We start from the raw sequence: 21,271 nt of genomic DNA on the forward strand, positions 1-21,271 counted from the left end.
CATTTTCTCAATTTGTTAAGATTTTGCTTCCCAGTAATTGTCATTCGTTTGGTTCACATAAACTCATAAATATTCTCTACAGGGTTGGACATTTCTGACATCAGCAAGAATGGTGCTCCAATCAGAAACAAGGCCAGGTTACCTCCAATCCTTCTTGGTGTACAAATATGTTCTATGCTTCCCACGGATCCCACAGAGAGACCATACAGCCAGCACCTGCCAACTGCATTCCCTAGGGAGATCTACAGCATTTCGGCTTTGTTCACATTCACAAATAAAACAGCTCTTCTGGCCTCATCTACCTCTTTCAGAACACCAAAGGCAGAAGATGAAAAGGGCTTTCAAGGGGAAGTCTAGGAAAGCCTGCAGTATGATACTGAGAAAGAACTGAGACCATCAGATACCAGTATTTAGATTGTAATTTTATTAAAAATTTAAATCACAGAAACAGAATGTACAAACAATGAGAAAATGGGAAAATGATTAGGTAGGAAAAATAGATTAACACAGCCAGGGTGTACAGTAGTCTTCATTATCATATCAACCCCTCTGACCCTTCCACCCGCAGAAAATCAAGCTATGTCATTAGACATAGAGGGATTGTACTCTTTTCCTGCCCACATGATTTCTCCACTCACAGAAGCCTAGATATATCTGCAGGACAGACTTCAGAAAAATACTACCAATATCTTGAACTTGCTCTTCAGTCAAAGTTGCCAAAGCAGTAAGGACATGGGATTCAAGCCAAGAAAGCAACAGTTCTCATAAAACCCTTATATGCTCAGTCACTTAAAAACAGTGGGTATCTTGAACACACCAGACTCGATCCAGGATGAAGTGGAAGCAGACTTCGAGTGGTGGGTTACTGAGCAGTTGAAAAAGAAACATAGGCAAATCATGCCCACGCAAGATGAAGAGAGAAGCAGAAAGGGAGAAATAAATAGCAACATTCCCAACCACAGCCCAAGCCCAGCAGACTTGGGGAAGTCAGATGGTTCAGCTGCCAGCCCTGGCCCCACCACACTCTGTGTCCCCCATTGGTTTGTTTTTGTATCTGTGAAGTACAAAGTGAAGTGAGCACCAGAATTACTTCCCAGCCAGAATGAGGAGACTGTGGAGGCTCAGAACTGCTGGAAGATCATCTTCTGTTTCAGGTCACGGCTGAACTTGTTCATCCGAAAGAGCTCACTGTCATAAAAGGCAGAGAGGTTGTGGATGTTGATCTGACGGGCCTAAAAGGAGAAAAGGTCAAGTAAGCTGTGGAAATGGATTCTAGAATGCCCAAGTCCACATAATCTTCGGTTCAGTTCACTTTCTAAGGCTCATGCACCATAAGTCAGGAAGGGTTCCCATCTCCATTGCAGAGAAACGTCAACCAGGGCAGAGGCTGGCTGTGTCACGGTCTGGAGCTAGACACAGCTTGCCTTCTTAGCTCTGTCAACTGCCTGTGAGCTGAGGTGAACTACTTAGTTGCTGTCTCCTCTGCAGGATGGAATGACAGTAACAGAACTTACCTCTTTTGACTGCTATCAAGATTGAGTACATGGAACACTGCTCAGTACATTATAAACACTCAATAAATGGCTCTCATCCAAGACCCGTCCACTCACTGACAGTGCAAGAACCACTTGTTTCCAAAAATGACTGACAGCTCCCCAGGTAGCCAGCCTGGCTCTGCTCTCCCACCTGTGTCCATACCTTGTCCACCAAATCCTTCTCAGGTACTTCAATAGTATCCTGCTGGGCCCCAAAGCGGTTGCGTTGATAAGTGACCTGCTCTGCCACTAACTGCTTCAGTATGAAGAGTAACAGCTCATTGTTATCACGCCGGAATGAAAGGTAGCGGGCAAATGTCTGCATGAGAGAAGAGCAAAATTCACTCCCTCCCTACTAAGACACTCAAAGACATTATAGAATGTGGCTATCCCACTCCTGCCCTGATACCTTCACCACCAGCAAAAGCAGCGAGATCAGGAAGCTTCTGCTGCCAGGCGGCACAGCAAAGCACAATGTCCAGGCCAGCATCCCAGGATGCCCATGTGTAGCCTCCTGTGTCAAGTTGACCTTTAGCTCCAAAGGGACTTTGCCTCAGCTCACACCTACCTTCCGCATGCTGCGCATGATACTGAACTTCTGTGTGTCAATAAAGCTCTCCAGCATCACACGGATAGCCATGTTGACATCGTCCTCTATCACGTAGTCCCGCAGGTGGATGCGCGCGTGGGCCTCTGCCATGCGGATCATGGACTCGATGTGCCGCACTGTGATGGGGATGCTGCCTGTTGCCTGGAGAGAACAGCATCAGATTTTCTCAGGCATGAGAGGAGAAAGGAAAATGAGTGGCAATGCTAGCAGCCCAAACCCAGAGGGAACATCTCACCTCCCTATGGCAGAAGTGCTCAATGGAGCCACCAGGCGAGCTCACACTTTCTATTCCTTCTTAAAGTGTGGTAATGCCCAGTGGATGTCTATACTATGGCCTGCCACTATCACACCTGGACATTCTGCTTCCACCAGTTCACTTATATGCATCCTAGAGACCATTATACTTGTGGCCGGCTGTCCTTGTTACTGTCATGTACTAAGACCTGAAAAGTCCAATGCAGCGTGAGAAAATAAGCTGTTGTTTCTAAGAAAACTAAGGTGAATGCTCTGAGAAGACTTGATGAAGCTAAAACGTTAAACAAAATGAAAAAGTTGCTGTCTTAATTAGGTGTGTGAAGGTACCAAGCTACAAGGATTCTGTATTCCAATTGCTTACAAGCTGCCTTTAAATCTTTACCCCACCGTGGAAGAACCAACACTAGTTCAGAGCACCTGTTCAAGTGAGATTTATGCAAAATAGAACATAGAATTTATTCAGTGGCCATCAAAAGACCTTCCCTATACCCACAGAAACAAATGCATATACACATTTAAGTGCCATCTAAAACAAAACTCTTCAGGTACAAGATATGCAAGTTTCTTTTATAAGACCTTCCTGCCCCACCTGGCCCCCCAGCTCCCAGGGCCTGTACCATGGATTCTTTCCTCAGGTCACTGTACATCTTGGCCACCTTGTCCTGGTCCATCTGATTGAGCTTCGGGTGGACCCTCTCCTTGGCATAGATGATATACTTCTTCAGGACCTCCTGTGGCAAGGGCTCCACGTCATACATGTTGGGCATGGTGGGCTCTGGGGCACTGCCCAGCCTCTCCTCTTCCTTGTTGCTAGGGTGGTGTCTAACGTGGCTGCCAACCACAAAACGGGCCAGCATCTCATCCTAAGACAAGATGGAAGATGGCAGGTCACAGGGGGAGTCTTGTGGCCTGGGTGGAAGTCGGCTAGCTGAAAGAAGTGCAAACTGATATACTTCAGAGGAGTATTCTCTCAACACTTATATCCCACACCTATTATATGCAGCTCCACGTACCTGGGCCCATTGGTAAATGTGACCAAGCCCTCATGAAGCTTACCTCTTAGTGAGTGTAGAGAAGACACAGTTTTAAAAATTAACTATAGAATAACATTTGCTAAAAACAGAAACAGGTCAATGGGTGAGGGCCCAAAAAGACTCTAGCTAAGGCTGTTAAGAGTACCTCTGTCATCTGATAATCCCAGATAACAGCATTCCAGGAAGGAAAAAAGCAAGTTCAAAGGTCTGGCATCTTTAAGGTGTGGATAAATGAGGGAGGGGAAGGAGGAGAGAGGATTTTGTAGGGATGGCAGCCACAGCAAAGATGGTGGATCCTCGGATAGCTACAGGGAAAGCTGATAGCACATTCTTAAAAAGGAAAGGTATGACCTGACTTTTGCTTTGAAAAAACAGGCTGGCAGTCTAAATGGGCATGAAAGTAGAAACCAGGAGACTAACTACCACACACCACAGTACTTCAGTCAGAGCAGGAGAAACTGGATCCCAGGTTATAGCAGAGAAACAGTAAAAAGTGAGTGAATGCAAGCAGTAAGACCATTAGAACTTGGTGGCAGAGTATGGACTGTACTGACTGTGTTGGCAGAGTATGGACTGTACTGACTGTGTTGGCAGAGTATGGACTGTATTGACTGTGTTCGTTGTGTGGTTGGGAAAGGGGAGCCAGTGAAGGAAAGAGAAACCAAAGATGTCTCTGGACACAAAAACAAGAGTGGAAAACTCACCAAGGTCCATGCGGTAGCCCCTTTCCTCATGCCTGGCACACAGTAGGCTCCAAGGTCTAGGGGACCTGCATTAGAGGTCCCCAGAACTTACTGCACAGAACCTGGGGCATGGGGTTGGGTACCTGGACAGGGTCCACTGTGTCCCTCACCACACACAGGATGTCGAAGCGGGAAATGATGGGCTCTGTGAGGTCCACGTTTTCTGAGAAGGTCAGTGAGGGGTCATAGCGGCCCCCTGTAACACAAAAGAACCTATCAGGGCGCATGCCCCCCAGATCCTCTCTTCTGGAACCATAGAAAGTTCTCTCCAACCCCAACTTGCTTCAGTGACAGAAGGGGAAGAGAACTTTGGCAGAGGAAATAGAAGAGGCTGGAGATTCAGTGCCTGCTGTCTGTGAGGCATTCCAGATGAGAGATAGAAAAGGGCCTTCCCCAAGCAATGGCCTAAAGTAGTCTTGAGATAGAAAGCATATTTGTATCCTGGCAGGAACAGCCACCCAGACAGGCAAAGGTGCCTGGTTGGGATCAACAACCAACTTTACTCCCTACTTAGACAATGAACTTGATTCTGTTCTTGGCCCTTCTGAAAAGAATGGCCATGGGTGCTTCTGAGAACGTGGCTCAACAAAAACCCAAGAGTCCCACACAGGAAAGAACTACCTTCTGTTGCTTAATTCCTAATTCAGATCTGCAACTGGATGACAGGTACTGCAAGTTCCATTCCCAAAGGCAGGGTCTTGTCCCCTTTGGCAGTCCCTGAGCCCCACCAGCCATCCTGCCTGGTATACCTATGGGGTTGGCAGCAGCAATGACAGTGCAACGAGCCTGCAGGGAGGTGACGATGCCAGCCTTCGAGATGGAGATACTCTGTTGTTCCATGGCTTCGTGGATGCTAGTTCTGTCCTGGTCATTCATCTGCAAGAATCAAACACATGATTCTCCCTGACACGCCACAGTAACACTTGTCTCCCACTGAGGGCTAAGCCAACGCACTTTAAGTCCCATTACCTATAGGGTCCAGAACCTACCTTGTCAAACTCATCAATGAGACATACTCCTCGGTCAGCCAGAACCAGGGCTCCAGCTTCTAAGGTCCACTCCCGGCTGACAGGGTGCCGCTGGACATATGCTGTGAGGCCCACAGCTGAAGCCCCCTGGCCGGTGGTGAAGATGGCGCGGCTAGACACTTTCTCAACATATTTGAGGAACTGAGACTTGGCTGTGCCAGGATCTCCACACAAGAGCACATTGATATCGCCTCGCACCTTGTGCTTGCCCCCTGGAGGAGGCAAGGATGGCAACAGAGGGAATGGGGGCAAAGGAAGGTGAGGGATATAGGACTTACATCCAATTTCTCAGCCTATTATGAATGGCAAAGGAATATTCTCCAGAAAGGGATGCAATACCCTAGGACCAATAATCCCACTTCTGAGCAACGAACCCACAAAAATGGGTGCACAAGGAGGTGAGTATAAATATCTTCTTTATAAATGTAAAAAACTGAAAGCAATTACATGTTCTTCAACAAGAAGGGTGACCAAATACATTATACTATATGGACCATGAACAGTAACTTAAAAGCATGAACCTGCTCTGTATACGCTAATGCCAAAAGATAAAATGTGTTACTTGAGTGATAAAAAGCAACCTGGATATTTTATGCATAGTCACTTATACACATATAGGAACTGTAAATAAAAACGTGTGTTTTATGAAATACAGTGTTTTCTAAGTATGCATGTTAAGTCTATGAACAGCTGCACAAAGGTATGGGAGTGCACATACCACAGTTACCAGAGGAGTAACCTACAGGGAGGAGACTAAAATTAAAAAGGGTGGTCAACAGTAACTTTGGCTTTTCTGTGACTTCTAACAATTTAATAAAAGGATGTAATATAAACATAAATTCACGTATTATTTTTAAGTTAAAACAGTTCTTTAAAAGACAAAGTTTTTAAAAATGAGACAAGCAAAGATGAATTTGCTCATTACAAAGGCAGGCGGTGGTAGAGCTAGGGACATGGCGATGCCTGAGATGCCATGCCCATGGGCTATGTTCTCCCTACTGAGCTATACATGGTCTGGACACGTCTTACCATGCTTTAAATAGACTCCTTCCTTGTCTGACACGTAGAACCTGGCTCCTATTAAATTCCCTATAGATGCTACTTACCTGGGTTTTTGGGCTCCCCTCCAAACAGAGCGAGTGCTAGGCCTCTCTTGATGTCTTCATGCCCATAGATGGAGGGAGCAATACTGGCAATGATCTGAAGAAGGGAGGGAGAGGCATGAGCACAGTCTGGGCAGATAACACACCTGTTCTGGTCTTGGGGATAGAAGTCTCTAGCCCCAAAGCACCCACTCCACAGCTGCTTAAATTCCACCAGGCCCCAGCATTAAGCCCTGCTCTCTGACTATGGGCCTTGTCATTAGTTGGCTCTTTCTGAAAGTCACAGAACTTTGAAATTTAAAAGAACTTTGGTCAGACCCCTTTATGTTGTCCCAGTTCAGAAAGGACTACCCCAAGGTTGCAGACCAAGAGCAGAAAGGAGACAAAATTCAGGTTATGACAGTAGGAAGACCCCTCACAGGGGCTCTGTAGCCTGCCCGAGTCTGTTTCCTCTAATGGAAAAGTAACACTACCCAATTCACAGGTTCTTGTGAGCTCTAAGTGACGTGTTTACACAAGTTGTGTCTGGCTCCTGGCTGGGCTGTGATGGAGAAATACAATACAAAGCCAGGTCTGGTGTGGAAAAAACCCAAGTGTCCTTTGATGGATGGATGAATGAATAAAGATGTGGTATACATATACAATGGAATACTAGTTAGCCATAAGAAAGGAGGAAATACTGTTATTTGCAACAACATGGGTGGATCTTAAGAATATCATGCTAAACAAAGTCAGAAAAAGTGAAGAACCATAGGATTTCACTCATGTGAGATATAAATCAGAAAGCAACAAATGAACAAACAAAACTCACCGACATAGACAACAGTATTATGGGTACCAAAGGGGCAGGAGTGACTGAAGAGGGTGAAGGGGGTCAAATATATATGGTGATGGACAGAGGCTACATTTTAAGTGATGAGCACACAATGCAATATACAGATGACATACTATAATTCTGTACACTTGAAACATAGAGTGTCTGGGAGACGCAGACACCAGAAATTCAGGTCATATCAACTTGTGAGCCAATGAAACATTCTCCATTTCTCTGTGTGCACACAGCAGAGAGAGGGGAGGGAAGGAGAGGGAGGAGACTGCAAAATCTGTTGAATGGTAAAGATGGAACGAAAGACATTTCTTGCTGATGGGTGTCAGCTTCCCCCTCCACCTGTGGCATGGTTATGTATTCACTATCTCTACCTTTCCACCTTCTGCAAAGCACTGTATCCTCACAGTCAGACTGAGTGACTTGGGAAGCACCAGGCCTATGGGTGATGGGGGCTCTGATAGAAAAACAGCACTGGAAGTGGAGAGGGAGAATCACTCCCAAAGTACTGGATCCAGCTGTCTTGCCTCTGCCAACAGCCAAGTGAAAGTTGCTCTCTCTGGCTTCCCTGAAAGCATGAAGACGGGGGAAATCCAATTCTGGGCACTGGTGCTGAGAGTAGGGGCCAGCAGTCTATTCTGTGTATGGCCACTCTTAACCACAGCCAGGACAGTGTGACTGGCAGGTCCTTCTTGGAAACAGAACCTGCTGGTACCACTGTGATGCTGTGCCAGAAATGCTTCCTGCCACTATTTTATGTAGTAAGTTAGGAGTGGAGGTCTGTTTCTACAACATTATACCTTTTTTTTGTTCTATGTTTGGCCCTAAAATTTAGTGTAAAACCTAGTCCAAGCAGAGGCTGTTAGCACTGCTAGCATTAGCGGCTCAGTTGTCCAGACCTAGTGCATCTAGAGACCGATGTTTTCAAATACTATTTCCCACTGAAAGGAAAGAATACTTCCCACTGGCCTGTTTGGAGAAATAGCTGATTCCAGGTTTGGAGCAGGAAATATACAATGTCTGGTACAAATAATACCCCCTTTTTATTATAAAATCATAAGCGTGTGATTCTGTAATATAGCAATATCATACTCAAGCACACCATATGACATTTTAGGTGAAATGTTCAAATTTTAAAACTATAAGTTATTACACCCATATTATTATTACCCTACCAACCACACTCAAGCACACGTCACTTCTGCCAGACCCTGTATATAAGGAGACTGCAATAACCTTAATGACATTAAACCCTACAACTTTATAAGACACTCAGTGGCACCTCACAAGGTAAACGATTCATCATTTCAAACCAACTCATTATTTTGAAAACTGGTAAATAGAGGGAATCAAACATCCTGCTTTTCCTGTAGGAGTTCCACCTAGGGCTAGTCAATATATTTAAGAGCAGTTTCTCTATGTAGAAGTGTTCCAGCAAATAAATGAAGACAGATTTGGAATTACAGGACTGTTAATTTTGCACCTCTCATGAATGGACAGATTTAGCCAAGGATCATCAGTGATTGTGAACATCACAGCCCTGGGTGCTGTGTCTCCTGGTAAAGTCACCTCTGCAGGAGTCTTGCTATGGCCCCCACCCAAAAAGGAAAACAAATGTAAACACAAGTGTGATGGAGCCTCTGTATCTGACTGCCAATTTATAGAAAACAAGCAACAGGAGTATGTTCAACAAAGACATAATCAGCAACATCTGAACCATGAAAATGAGACAGGACAAATGACACACTGTCTTCTGTTTTTTAATAATTACAAGAAAAGGCCCTGGCTGGTGTGGGTCAGTGTATTGAGTGCTGGCCTGTGAACCGAGGGGTCACTGCTTAAGTCCTGCTCAGGGCGCATGCCTGGATTGTGGCGGGGTCCCCAGTGTGGGGTGCTCAAGAGGCAAGTACACATTGATGTTTCTCTCCCTCTCTTTCTCCCTCCCTTCCCCTCTCTCTAAAAATAAATAAAATCTTTAAAAATATATATAATTGCAAGAAGAGAAGAGATGAAAAGGAGGTAAAAAATGGCCAAGAGACAGATCAACCAATACCAATGTGTGGACTTTACTGGAATACTAACTCCAAGAAACTTAAAAAAAAAAAAAAAAAAAACCCAAACAATAAGATAATTAGGAAAATGTAAACACAAACCAAATAATTGACACAAAGGAAATGCTTTATTTTGTAAAGTGTGATGGTGGTATTGTGACTAGGTTTTAGTAAAAAGAGTCTTAGAGACGCACACTAATATAGTTACAGATATAATGCTGGCACTTGCTTGGAAATACTTGAGGGGGGAGTGGGTTCAAGCACAGAGGAAACAAGCCTGGAGAGACTGGGACAATTGGTGAAGCTGAGTGTGCGATGTAGAGGGGGTCACTATACCATTTCACATAAAAGTATGAAAATTTTTGTAATAAAGTTTAAAAATATGGGTCAGGACTTGTGCTAGGTATCCCACAGAACCCACAATAACCAAATAGTCACACATGCACCCTCCCAAACTTTGATTACTATATGGAGGGAGCAGAGTGCAGTCATTGGGAGACTCTGAAGTTGCCTGGGTAGATCCTGGCTCTGCCACTATTAGCTATGTGACGTAGGCAACTTATTTAACCCTTGTGCCTCAGTTTATTCATCAACAAAATGGACACAGATGACACCTAGATTATAGAATCATTATTACTACTTCAAAATTACCTAGACAGTGTCAAGCAGATGCTTAGTGCTTGATATATGTAACAATTTGTTTATTAAGCCCTTATATGCATTTGGAATACTGGGAGATGGTTTTCCCTAGATCTCCCATCCTCCTGCACGTTGTGTGGGTGTGCCGAAACTGTCCATCCCTGAATTCTTTACCCAGATCACTTAGAGCTGTTTCTGTAGTGGGCACCCTTGCAGGGTGAAGTCTTTATGTCCCTCCAGGACTACAAATAGCAGCCTGAGTCCTGTTTACTGTGCATGGCAGGTTCCCATGCTGTTATCCTCCTGCAAAGCACCCACACATACAGGTGGGCCTCCCTGTGTAGCAGGAAGGCAAGGGGCAACTGTGTTAATGCTTACACTGCTCAATGTGCCCTGTGGCTGACTTGGTTATCTTGGAAGGTATCAGGCCAACTTAACAGCTGGTATGAAGGGTAAATTCAAACCCAGACCTGCCAGGAAGTATCACAGTGCTTCCCATGAATTATTTCACTAAACCTTTAAGCTCATGCTCTTACATCTCTGAATGCATTGCTCATTACCCCTCAGAATGCCTACCCACCTACCTGTATGGCTGCTGTGAACAGGAGTCAATGTGCTGGAAAGTCTAAGGTACCAGGCCCTAGGCTATATTTATCCTTCCACTGGTCCTTTATGCTTTTCAAATACACTATCCTGGCACCTCCATTCCATTTTTGTACAAACCATTAACTTTTAAAACTATAATAGTAACAGCTAGCTATTCGGCACTTACACACGCCACTGTGTTCATCTATTTAATCTTCTTTAACAACTCTGCGAGTAGATACTATTGTCATCTCATTCTTAGATGGGGGAAGTTCACCTGATCATATGGAAGATTATGCCAAAATTCAAAACCTAATGAAAATATGTACCCAGTGAGGGCAAGGACCATATCTTACTTCCCATCAAGATCCCAGAATGTGGCCCTGGAAGGTATTCCAAGACTGAGTATGTTGGTAGAATGGAAGTTCTTGTCCTCCCAAGGCTGGCGGAACATCTGCGATTCCTGTGGGTGCCCCAAATCTTGGCAGAAAGGCTGCCTAGACAGAGGGCAGTCCATCAGACTTGGCTCTGCCCTCTGGGAGTTTACAAAGAAAAGGATTTCATTCATTAAATAAGCAACTAGAACCTGAAATGACTCACCTAAAATGACCTTGGCTCTTTAGGAGCAGAAGAGCAGAGGCCAAAGACATAGTCAAACTATTCTGCATTAAAAACTGAACAGAAAGTGGACAGCTGAAGCAGAGAGAAAGGAAGGGAAAAAAATTAAGACAACTGTGAGCTTGAGAACACTTACACCCTTGGCAGGTGGTGGCACCTGAGCAGGTAAAATGGCAGAGGACTTGTATGAACAGAAATTTAACATTCTACTTGTTATTTGTGTATCTGCAATGTTCATCTCCTCCCTAACTTTCTGTAAAAATGTCTACATAAACAAACAAAACAAACAAAAAACCCACCCTGGCTGTTGTGGCTCAGTGGACTGGGTGCCAGGCCTGCAAACTGAGGGGTCACCGGTTTGAGTCCCGGTTGGGACACATGCCTGGGTTGCAGGCCTGGTTCCCCATGTGGGGCACTCAAGAGACAATCACACATCAATGTTTCTCTCCCTCCCTCATGTGGGAGGACACTTGAGAGGCAACTGATGGATGTGTCTCTTGCATATCGATGATTCTCTGCTTCTCTTTCTCCCTCCCTTCCCCTATAAAAATAATTAAAAAAAAAAAGTCATATTGAGGTAGAACTCTTCCTGGAGAAAATTGTGGGTAGGAATCTGACACTTGGGGACAACCACATGATGGAAGTTATTCTTAACTGCTTTGCCTCCATTTCAACATTGAGCCTGGGCTCCACATGTCTGATGAATCCTTACAACCCTGTCCTAACTGGATGGGGCCACAGGCTCAGACCAATCCCCGATACCAACAACTGAGTGTGGGGACCCCCGTCAAAGCAAATTTACTGAGTTGCCACTGGGAGTAAAGTAAGAGAACCTCAGTTTCTGATACCTGGCAATCAAAACTGAGATTTCAGGACAGACTTGGAGTAGCAGCTAAGACTTAGGCAGCAAGCCCTGGGCACCCACACCACCACCAGCAAGTCCTTGGCTTCCTCTCAGAGCATGGCAGCCCCAAGGACTTCCACTTGCCTTCTCCCCGATCTGCTGGTCCTTGGAGAGGCTAGTGATCATCTTCACATCTTCGTCAGTCAGCTCCCCCATGGCAACCTTGTTGTCCTTCTTGGAAACGTGGTTTGCTAAGATGACTGTGGCAAAGACAGGGAAGCCACTGGCAGTGTTGAGGGAACCATCGTAGTTGTTGTGGTAAATACCAGTCAGCTCCTGGGGAGAGGGGAGATCACATGGTCGGGGTGGGGGGCAGCCCCAAGGTCAAAGCGGGAGCTGGGCCTACCTTCACACCTGGCTTCATCCAGTTGCTTCTCTTCTAAGTCCTCCATGCTACACATGCCAAGATGAGAAACTCAGTAAAACCAAAGCACGACTAGTCTTCAACCTTGTGTTCCAGACAGCCAGTCCAGTATAAGGGTCACTTAAGGACTCATCTCAGCCCAGTCCCCAACTGCTATTGACCCCTCCCTGGCCCACCAGAAATACTCACACAAATGTTAGCAACTCAGTTCCCTCCCAACCTGCTCCTGGCGACGTACTATCTCATCTCCTGGCTTGCAGCTGTCCACCAAATCGGCAAGAAGAATAGCATCCTTGGAGCGGGGCAGCCGGCCAGCTGCCACTTTGCCGGGACTCTCCTGAATGCGAATCCGCTGGTAGTTCTGATAGATGGTCTGTAACGGACATACAAAAACCCATGGGACCTATTCCTGTGAGGCAGACTTCACACTCCTCCAAGCACTGAATTATGTCACTTGACCTTGACTGTGACCTAGTAAGGGAGAGTCAGCAGTATTGTTGACCCTCTATTATTTTTTTTGTCTATTGTTTTCTCACTAGGAAAACAGAGAACCAGAGACAGAAGGGAGGGATCCCACTGTGACCATCAATGGAAGGTCCCCGCTCCTGACACTACCCCTCAGATGCCTCCTGACTGCTGGACAGTCAAGCACCTGTTACTGCCTCAAAGCTGAGCCCTCATATATATGAAGACAGGCTGCCTAGGTTCAGATCCTGGCTCTGTGGTTTTACTCTGTGTGATCTTTGGCAAGTGACTGCCTCTCTGTGTCTTCCTGGTAGAACGGAGATGCTAATACTGCCAAATGCAACCTCCTAGTGAGGATTAAATCCAGTCACACATACCAAGCTCTTAAGCTGGTGCCCAAACAACAAATTACATTAGTGTGGGCTCTGATTATCAAGTATGTGCCAACATTGTGCCACACAATTTAATGTCCCTTATTGCGCTTATTGTCTAGAAGAGACCTCATTAATAGAGCAGTTTGCTCTGGGTCAAAATGTCTGACTTCCAATACTCTGGTCACTTCCTGGCTGACCCCAGCCAATTTCTACATTGGCAAAACAGGGTAATAGTGCCTGCCTTATAGGGTATGATGAAGACTACATAATTTTCACCTGGCACCTGGAAAGTCCTCTAGAAATGTCAGCTATAATTATCAATCCTGTACTAGTTACTGCCTCAAGTTCCCTGGAAGCGAAGCCCCAAGTTCTGCCCCTGTGCAAGAGATTTTTCTAAGGTGGAATCTATGAAGAAGGGAAGCTAGACAGGGCAGATAAGCCTCAGCAGAGGCGTGGACTCACGTGAGGTCCAGCCTGGCAGATATCTCTCACCAGGCAAGGCATACTTGAATGTTTAAACAGGTCAGTTTTTGGCTGTAGGCTATCACAAGCACAACTTCCCAGGCATTTTCTAGCATGTGCCCTTTTCTAGAAAGGGCACTTCTCAGAAGTGTAGAGCAGTAGAGGTTAGCAGCCAACACTTAGGGCAGCAAGGCACAAAGGAGATCTGCCCATCCACTGCAGATACTGTGACTTTACACATGAAGTTGTTCAAGTACAAAGGCATATGTAATGTGCCTGGGGTTGTCAGGCCCAGAGGCGTTCAGCAGCACCTCTTGTATATGCCACAGTAGTGTCTAAAGTGGTTATAGTCCAGAGGCCCCCAACCAAAGGCCCAGAGAGGCAGGTACCAGAAACGTCAAGAGAAGTCTCATTGAGACTAGAGGCACCCCAAGTGAATAATGGACTGAAAAGCAGGTGCCCTGCTAAGGGTGCACCTGGGGAAGAAGTGGGCCTAGTTTAGCCAGATCTTCCCATTTTTCAAGAGATGCCATAAACTTTTGTTTTAAATAAAACTCGTCCAATTTTTAAATACTGGCTTGAATTTCTGAAAATACCATGTGGGCAAAACTAAACAGGCTGGTCAGACAGAAGTGGTTTGCCCTGTGGTGTGGCCAATACATAATGCCCTCTTGTTTCCCTCAGTTGCTTATGCTAGTTTTCCAAACTGCCTGAAATGTCAGGCAGACCCTGCATCCCAGGGACTCCTGAGATGGGGATAGCCAGCGGCCAGTGCTGTGTGCTTGCTCACCTCTTCCATGTTGACTTCAAAGGGGCCAGCTGACTGGCACTCAGGGCAGGAGCCAGGCTTCACCTCTTGGTTCTGTGACTGAGAGAAAGGCCCCAGCACGAAGCTACACTTATTGCAGTTGTACTTGACCATGCTGAGTTGGGGTAGGACTCCTGTGCAGCTGGTCACCACCCCACTTGTACGGATCAGCTGGTTCAGGTGCAGCTGCCTGTGGAGATGAGAAGGCACATCAGAGGCCTGAAGCCCTGATGCTCAACCCATGTAACGCCCTATGGAGAGGTCATGATTGCACATGAGGGAGTTCCATCTTGTGATCCCAAAAATCTGGGGCCTGGCACCAGCAGATCAGATCCATCACACCACACCCTGTGCAAGCCAAAACTAATGGCAGAGGGCTCTTTTGGCTATAGCCATCTGCCCACACCACCACCCTGTCAAAGTTCTCTCAAATGATGCCTAAGCCAGAGGGTTTCAAGGACTGGATTCTCGATCCCCACCCTGCCCTCAGCTTACCTCAGCGAGCGCAGCTCCTCTACCAGAGGCAGGTGGGAGATACGCACGTGTATGCGGCTGGTGATACGGTCGTACTTAGGGTACATGGCCAGCACAACCTCCAGAGCAGCCTCATCGAAGATCTGTAGCATCTCTGCCGGTGCTTCTGGCAGAAAGTATGCCAGGACATGCTCCCTGGCTGCCAGGTCCTCATAGTTTACCACCAGGCTCTCACGGTTCTCTAGAGACAGAAAAAAACTGAACATCAAGCCAGAGGAGGCAATTTCCATCTCACTGTGCAAGGAGAGAGCCTGATCCACCCAAGTCCTTGACTTCAAGCTGGAAAGCCCAGCTTTCATTCCTAAGTCTACCTTGCTTTACCTATGTGACTTACATTAAGTGACAGAGCTTAAGCCTCAACTTCCAAAATCTATAAAATGAGGATGTCACACAGAGTACAAAGTCACTGGGGGGATTAAGTAAAACGATACACACAGCGTGCCTCATACAGCAGGGCTGCAACCCGAAATGCCTATAATGGCCAAGAAGGAAACCAAGGAATAAATTGTGTCAAATATAGGACAAAGGGAATGGAAGGAACAGCAGGAAATCAAGAATTGCATGCCTCCTTTTGAAATAATTCCTGTCATAAAGAAATATGTCAGTACTTTCTGATTAAAGTAGTAACCCAGATTTTTACATAAAACCTGCCAAAGTTTAAACATGTTAAAATACACTTCTGTGATTCGCATGTGCTCCCTGGACAGTCAGCTGGAATGTTCTAGTGCAGAAGCACAGTATCTTTTGTATTTGTCTGAAAGATGGATATGGTGGGTTCCAGGTCCTAGCTCCTGTCCAGTAACAGGCAAATTATTTAATGTTCCCTGCACTTTATGTCTCTATTTAATGTGCTGTTGCAGGGCCAAAGTGATAACTTTCTATAGGAGAGTTTTGCAAGGTGGACTGTGGTAGGCAGAAGCCGAGTACAGAGAACAAACCTTTGCACATGTCACTGATTCGCTCCTTGAAAACGTTGTGGCCGTGGCTGTCCACATGGGTACGCAGGAAGTTCTTGAAGCGGTGGTGGATCTCCAGTCGGGGTCCTGACATGCTTACCCACTCGCGCACAGAGTGGCCCTTAAGGTCCTCCAGGTTCTCAATGCTCTCAATCATCTCCTCGTCCTCCTCACCATCCTCTGTGGCCCGTTCCACCTGGCGGTGCTTCCGAGTGGGGCGATCCTCATCCTCATCGCTATCTGGGGATAAAAGGGACATCCTGGAGAGAAGTCTTTCCCAGCACTCTTTCCAGCTCCTGGGGGCTCTGGAAGCAGGACTAGTCCCGTCAGGGTTGCAGACATCTCAACCTACCATACAAGAGCCCACGTCGCATGCGACCCAGGCCCCGGCCAGCCTCACGATCACGCTGCCGCATGGCCCGCTCTGCTGCCGCCCTCTGACTGGCTGTCAGCTCCTCTATATCTTCATCATCCAATGCCAGCCCATCAGCTTCATAGGTGTCTATCTCTGGGATGGCACGGTAGTCCCTGAGAGATCCCCAAATGGATCCTGTTAGTATTAAAAATGAAAACAAAAACAAACATCCCAAACACTGCTCAGGAACCAGACCTGTTACAGAAGGTCCAGAAGCCCTGGCCTGGGTAGGCCCAAAGAGTCTCTAGGGCAGAAACACAGAAGGCTCAAAAAGATCTCCCAGGAAGGAAAGTCATGCTGTAACATGGATGAACCTCAAGGACATTATGCTCAGTGAAATAAGCCAGGCACGAAAAGACAAATAACCTATGAAATTCAGTCTGGTAAGTCGAGAAAATTCTGGAGATGGTGATGATGGCCATACAACAATGTGAGTGTATTTAATGTCACTGGACACTTAAAGATGGTTGAGAAATTTTATGGTCTGTGTATTTTTCCACAATAAAAAGGGGGAGGGGCTCCCCAGACAGCTTTAAGCAACTAATAAGAAAAAGGAATTGGAGGAACCACAACACCTTCACACAGAAAAGCCTTTCAGAGAGCCAATCCAAGCTCCCCCTCAGGAGGAATTCTCTCTCTCACATAATGTTGCCTCAAACCTCTTCAAGTCCTGGGGAAGGTCTTTTATTCACATCAGCCAAACCAGCCTCTCTGATATGCCTTCCAACTGGCTCAAGTCTCTTAAGTTCTCTAAGACCACCAAGTACTCATTTTCCACATCATCTATGAGCTATTTGAAAAGGAATGATGTCTTACCAAGGAACCCCCAGAAAGCAAGCCCTGCTCTCCCCCCTGAAATTCTAGGAAGTACAACAGATATCACTGTTCCATCCAAAAGATGAGGAAATTGAGCATTAGAGGATGATCTCAATTTTGCCAATGGGTGTGAAAATACAGCCCAAACACAAATTGCAATGTTTTTACCCTGATACCACACTGCCTCCCTAAGATAATCCTCTTGAATTCTCCCTTTTCCAGGTAAGTGACAATTATGGGAACTGCTACTTTTTTGGGTTTTCTGGTTGTTTTTTACCCTGTCAAACTACATTCTCAGAACAAGTAATCCTATACTGCTGATGCCAGAAACAGAAGCCAGAGACGGGTACATTTCTAAGCTCATCTGTTTCTGAATTACTAAATTCTCAAGGAAAAGGTACCTGACTCTTCAAGAATTTCAAGTCACATAAAATGTCCTCAGCAAAAATTCTAATTAGTCCATAAAAAATTGATAAATTGGACTTGATCAAAATTAAAAACTTTTGTGTTTCAAAATAAACTATTAAAAAAAACAAAAAAGAGCCCTGGCTGGTGTGGCTCAGTGGACTGAGTGTCTGCCTCTGAACCAAAGGGTCACTGGTTTGATTCCCAGTCAGGGCACATGCCTGGGTTGCGGTCCAGATCCCCAATAGGGGGTGTGCAAGGCAACCACACATTGATGTTTCTCTCCCTCTCTCCCTCCCTTCCCTTGTGTCTAAAAATAAATCTTAAAGACAACAACAAAAACAAGCCATAGACTGAGAAATATTTGAAAATGACTTATCTGATTAAAGACTTACATCCAGAATAAAAATTCTTAAAAAATTCTTACAACTCAAGAAAGGTAAAGAATCTGAATAGACATTTCTCCAAAGAGGACATACAAATGTCCAATAAGCACATGAAAAGATGCTCCACATCATTAAGCACCAGAGAAATGTAAATCAAAATCCCAATGAGACACTACGTCGCACACATTAGGATGGCTATTATCAAAAATCAGAAAACAACAGGTGTTGGCAAGAATGTGGAGAAATGGGAACCCTCATACATCATGTGTGGCAACGTAAAATACTGCAGCTCCTTTGGAAACAGCCAGTACCGCAAAGGATTAACCCGAGTTAGCATATGACCTAGCAAATCCATCCCTTGGTATTTGCCCAAGAGAACTGAAAACACATGTCCACACAAAAACTTCATAGCAGCATTACTCGTAAGTGACAAAAAGTGCAAAGACCCAAATGTCCACCACATGATCATGGAGTAAAAAACACGGTTGGTCCATACAACAGAATATTATTCAACCACAAAAAAGAATGAAGTACTGACACACACTACAACAAGGATGGACCTTGAAAACCACACTAAGTAAGAGAAGCCTAATGCAAAAGCCAGTAATGTATTATGATTTCATTTGTGTGACCCGGCTAGAATTGGCAAGTCTAAAGAAATGAATTATTGGCTGTCTAGGGGTGGGGATGGGAACCAGTATTAAACGTAAATAGGCACAAGGGGATGAACATTCCCAATAAGTAAATGTTCTAAAACTGGACTGTGGTAATGGTTGCCAAACTCAAGAAATTGACTAAAAAGCACTAAATTGTATTCTTAGAGAGGTAAATTTTCAAATATATAAATTATAGCTCAGTAAATGTGCATGTTAAAAAGCCCCAACAAAGTCTAATTGGGCCCAGCTGAGCTCAGATACCTCTATCCAGAGGCCCCTGCAAAGGGCCTCCCCTTGTTCTCTGAAGGGACAGAGAGGTGGAAACAGAGGGTAGAGAATGGTAGGAGGGGTGTACTGCCTGAACAACAACACAGCAACAAGGACCTGCCCAGAATTGATCTGTCCCTAGACTCCTCATTCCTTCCACAGTATGGAATGTACTGCACAACAGGTATGCCTATCCAGGATGACAGAGCTTAAAGCAAAGATCCAAATGGTCTACAGTACAGTTGACAGTCCATGGGATGGCTCACAAAGGGCACTCCCTATTGACTGTGGGATGGCCTGTACAGTCCTCACACACACACCAGTCCTGGAACCGAGTCCCAGGGAAGTCAGGCTCAAAAGGAGTCTCTTCATGAGGCTCCTGGGCATTCACATAATTCTACTAATACATCTACCAAATCCTGGTTGTAAATATGGGGTAAGGCAGCAGAAACCTAACCTTGCTTACTTGCAAAGCTTACTCCACTGTCTTTGCATTAAGCCTTGATAACCTTTAATATGTTCACATGTTTTCTAGTAAGTGTGAAAGTATCTAACACATAGACTGGTACAGATTAAGCACAATAAATGTTTGCTGAGTTGAATCTAACTCTTAGTTAATCAGCACCCACCCCACAACGGCAACACAATGTTTCTTTGAAGTTGCAGAAAAGCATTCAGCTACTGGCTTCCTGTCCTTCCCGGTTGACATCTCTGATATGGTCCACCAGGTTACAGACCCCTTGTAGCCCCTGGGGCACACATCTCATGGAGTTGGGCTTACCCTGGCCCCAGGGTGCAGTCTTGGATGCAGCAAGTTACATGGACCTATATTGTGGCCCCATGAACTTGTCTGTCTTCCCCCAGACCCAGAACCAAGGTGCTCTGATTTGTCTCCTTTGCCAGCACCCAAAGCCAGATAGTTGACAATTGGCTCTCTACAAAACTGTTGATTGCAGGGCCTTGACTGAAAGTACCTCTCCATGCCATCTCCAATAAGTTCCTCTCCATCCTCCTCCTCCTCCTCCTCCAGGGGCCCCTCTGTGCCTAGTAGCCCCTCAGACTCATCCTCAAAGGGAGGAAGGTCACGGCCAGGGCTGGAGGTCAGGGCATCTGCCCTCCGGGAGCTTCGCCCAGGGCTGGAGGTGAGAGGATCATTGCTTCGCCCACGGTGGGCAGGGCTGGAGGCCATGGTGAAGGACTCAGATGATTCCTGCAAGGAAAGACCAAGAAAGTGAGGGCTAATTCAGTTTTCTGTAAGGTGGCCCTCCCCACCAGTTATCCTGTCCTCCACCACACCAAATTCCTTCCAGCCTCAAGACTTTGCACTTGCTATTCCCTCTACATGGAATACTCTCCTCTGAGCTGTGCCAATGGCTTAACACACAGGAACCAGTTCAAATATCATTTCCTCAAACATCTCACTCATGATACCCTGAGTTTTTTCCATGACAAAGTCACTGAGGATACCGCATTTGTTCATATGTTTATTGTCTATTCCTGCCTGTAAGCAAGCATTCCCACCCCTTTGAGCACCCACATTGTGCCACACATCATGATACATGAGCGACCAAACATGAGAGATCTTGATGCTTACAGATTGGTGGAAGGGTCAGATAGTAAATAAGACAAAAAGACAAAAAAAAAAAAATTACAGTAACAACTGCACGAACATGCGGGATCTTGTCTGTCCTGTGTTACAGCTAGGGCCAGACAGAGAGACGGGGCCCAAGCCGCATGTGCGTAGCGAATAAATCATAGTGGTCATGCGATCTGAGAGAGGCTTCCGGAGTCCACCGCTCCCAGGCTGGAGCGGGAGAGGCGGCATCACCAGGCCTCGAATGGTGCGGGGCCCGCTGGCTTTGCAGACCCCAGGAGAAATCAGCTCCAAACCACATCCCAGAGGCGCAGCCTCTGCCAAAGAACGGACCCCGGGCGGCGGGGTACAGGGTAAGAGCCCAGCGAGGGCAACGACGAGAAGTGCGCGGCAACACCCCCTAACCCCCAGAGTTGCTGGCTGTTGGCGCGCGTCCCGCATCCCTGAACTCACCGCCATTTTACCGCCGGGCTCCTCTCCGCTACTACTGCAATAACCAGTTTTCGCGCGAAAAGTGGCTCATGTGACCCTGCAGCCTCAGAGGCGCCTGAGAAAACGTAGCGGCAAGACGTCGGTGTCTACTTGCGTCACCAGCGCAGGGGGCGGGCCAAAGCGAGTGGCCACGCCCAAGTTCCGGAAGGCCCCGCCCACGACGTCAGGTGGGCCCCCCCCCCCCGCCATCAGGTTCGTGGCTGTGTGTTATAAGTTGACTGTCCTGACCCCAGTTTGGGAGCTGAAGTTGTGGGTGCCGGCAGTGCGGACCAGCCCCAAATGCTGCCTGCGTACCCAAGCCATTTTACAGATGAGGCAACTGAAGTTCAGAGCCTTGCTTCCTGAT

General features: G+C 46.2%; 1 protein-coding gene across 1 annotated transcript; it reads right to left on the reverse strand.

Moving 5' to 3' along the window:
- Positions 1-401: 401 nt before the first annotated feature.
- Positions 402-21,029, reverse strand: MCM2 (minichromosome maintenance complex component 2). Its single transcript, XM_024580340.4, has 16 exons — positions 20,887-21,029; positions 19,814-20,049; positions 16,247-16,422; positions 15,877-16,134; positions 14,900-15,119; positions 14,387-14,594; positions 12,534-12,668; positions 12,016-12,207; positions 6,312-6,405; positions 5,167-5,417; positions 4,927-5,053; positions 4,261-4,373; positions 3,018-3,263; positions 2,104-2,286; positions 1,699-1,854; positions 402-1,232 (listed from the first exon to the last, which is right to left on the reverse strand). The coding sequence occupies exons 1-16, from the start codon at positions 20,890-20,892 to the stop codon at positions 1,122-1,124; spliced, it is 2,712 nt and encodes a 903-aa protein (XP_024436108.2). The 5' UTR covers positions 20,893-21,029; the 3' UTR covers positions 402-1,121.
- Between the last annotated feature and the right edge of the window lie 242 nt (positions 21,030-21,271).

This window comes from Desmodus rotundus, chromosome 10 (genome assembly GCF_022682495.2).
Source record: "Desmodus rotundus isolate HL8 chromosome 10, HLdesRot8A.1, whole genome shotgun sequence".
Lineage (NCBI taxonomy): Eukaryota > Metazoa > Chordata > Mammalia > Chiroptera > Phyllostomidae > Desmodus > Desmodus rotundus.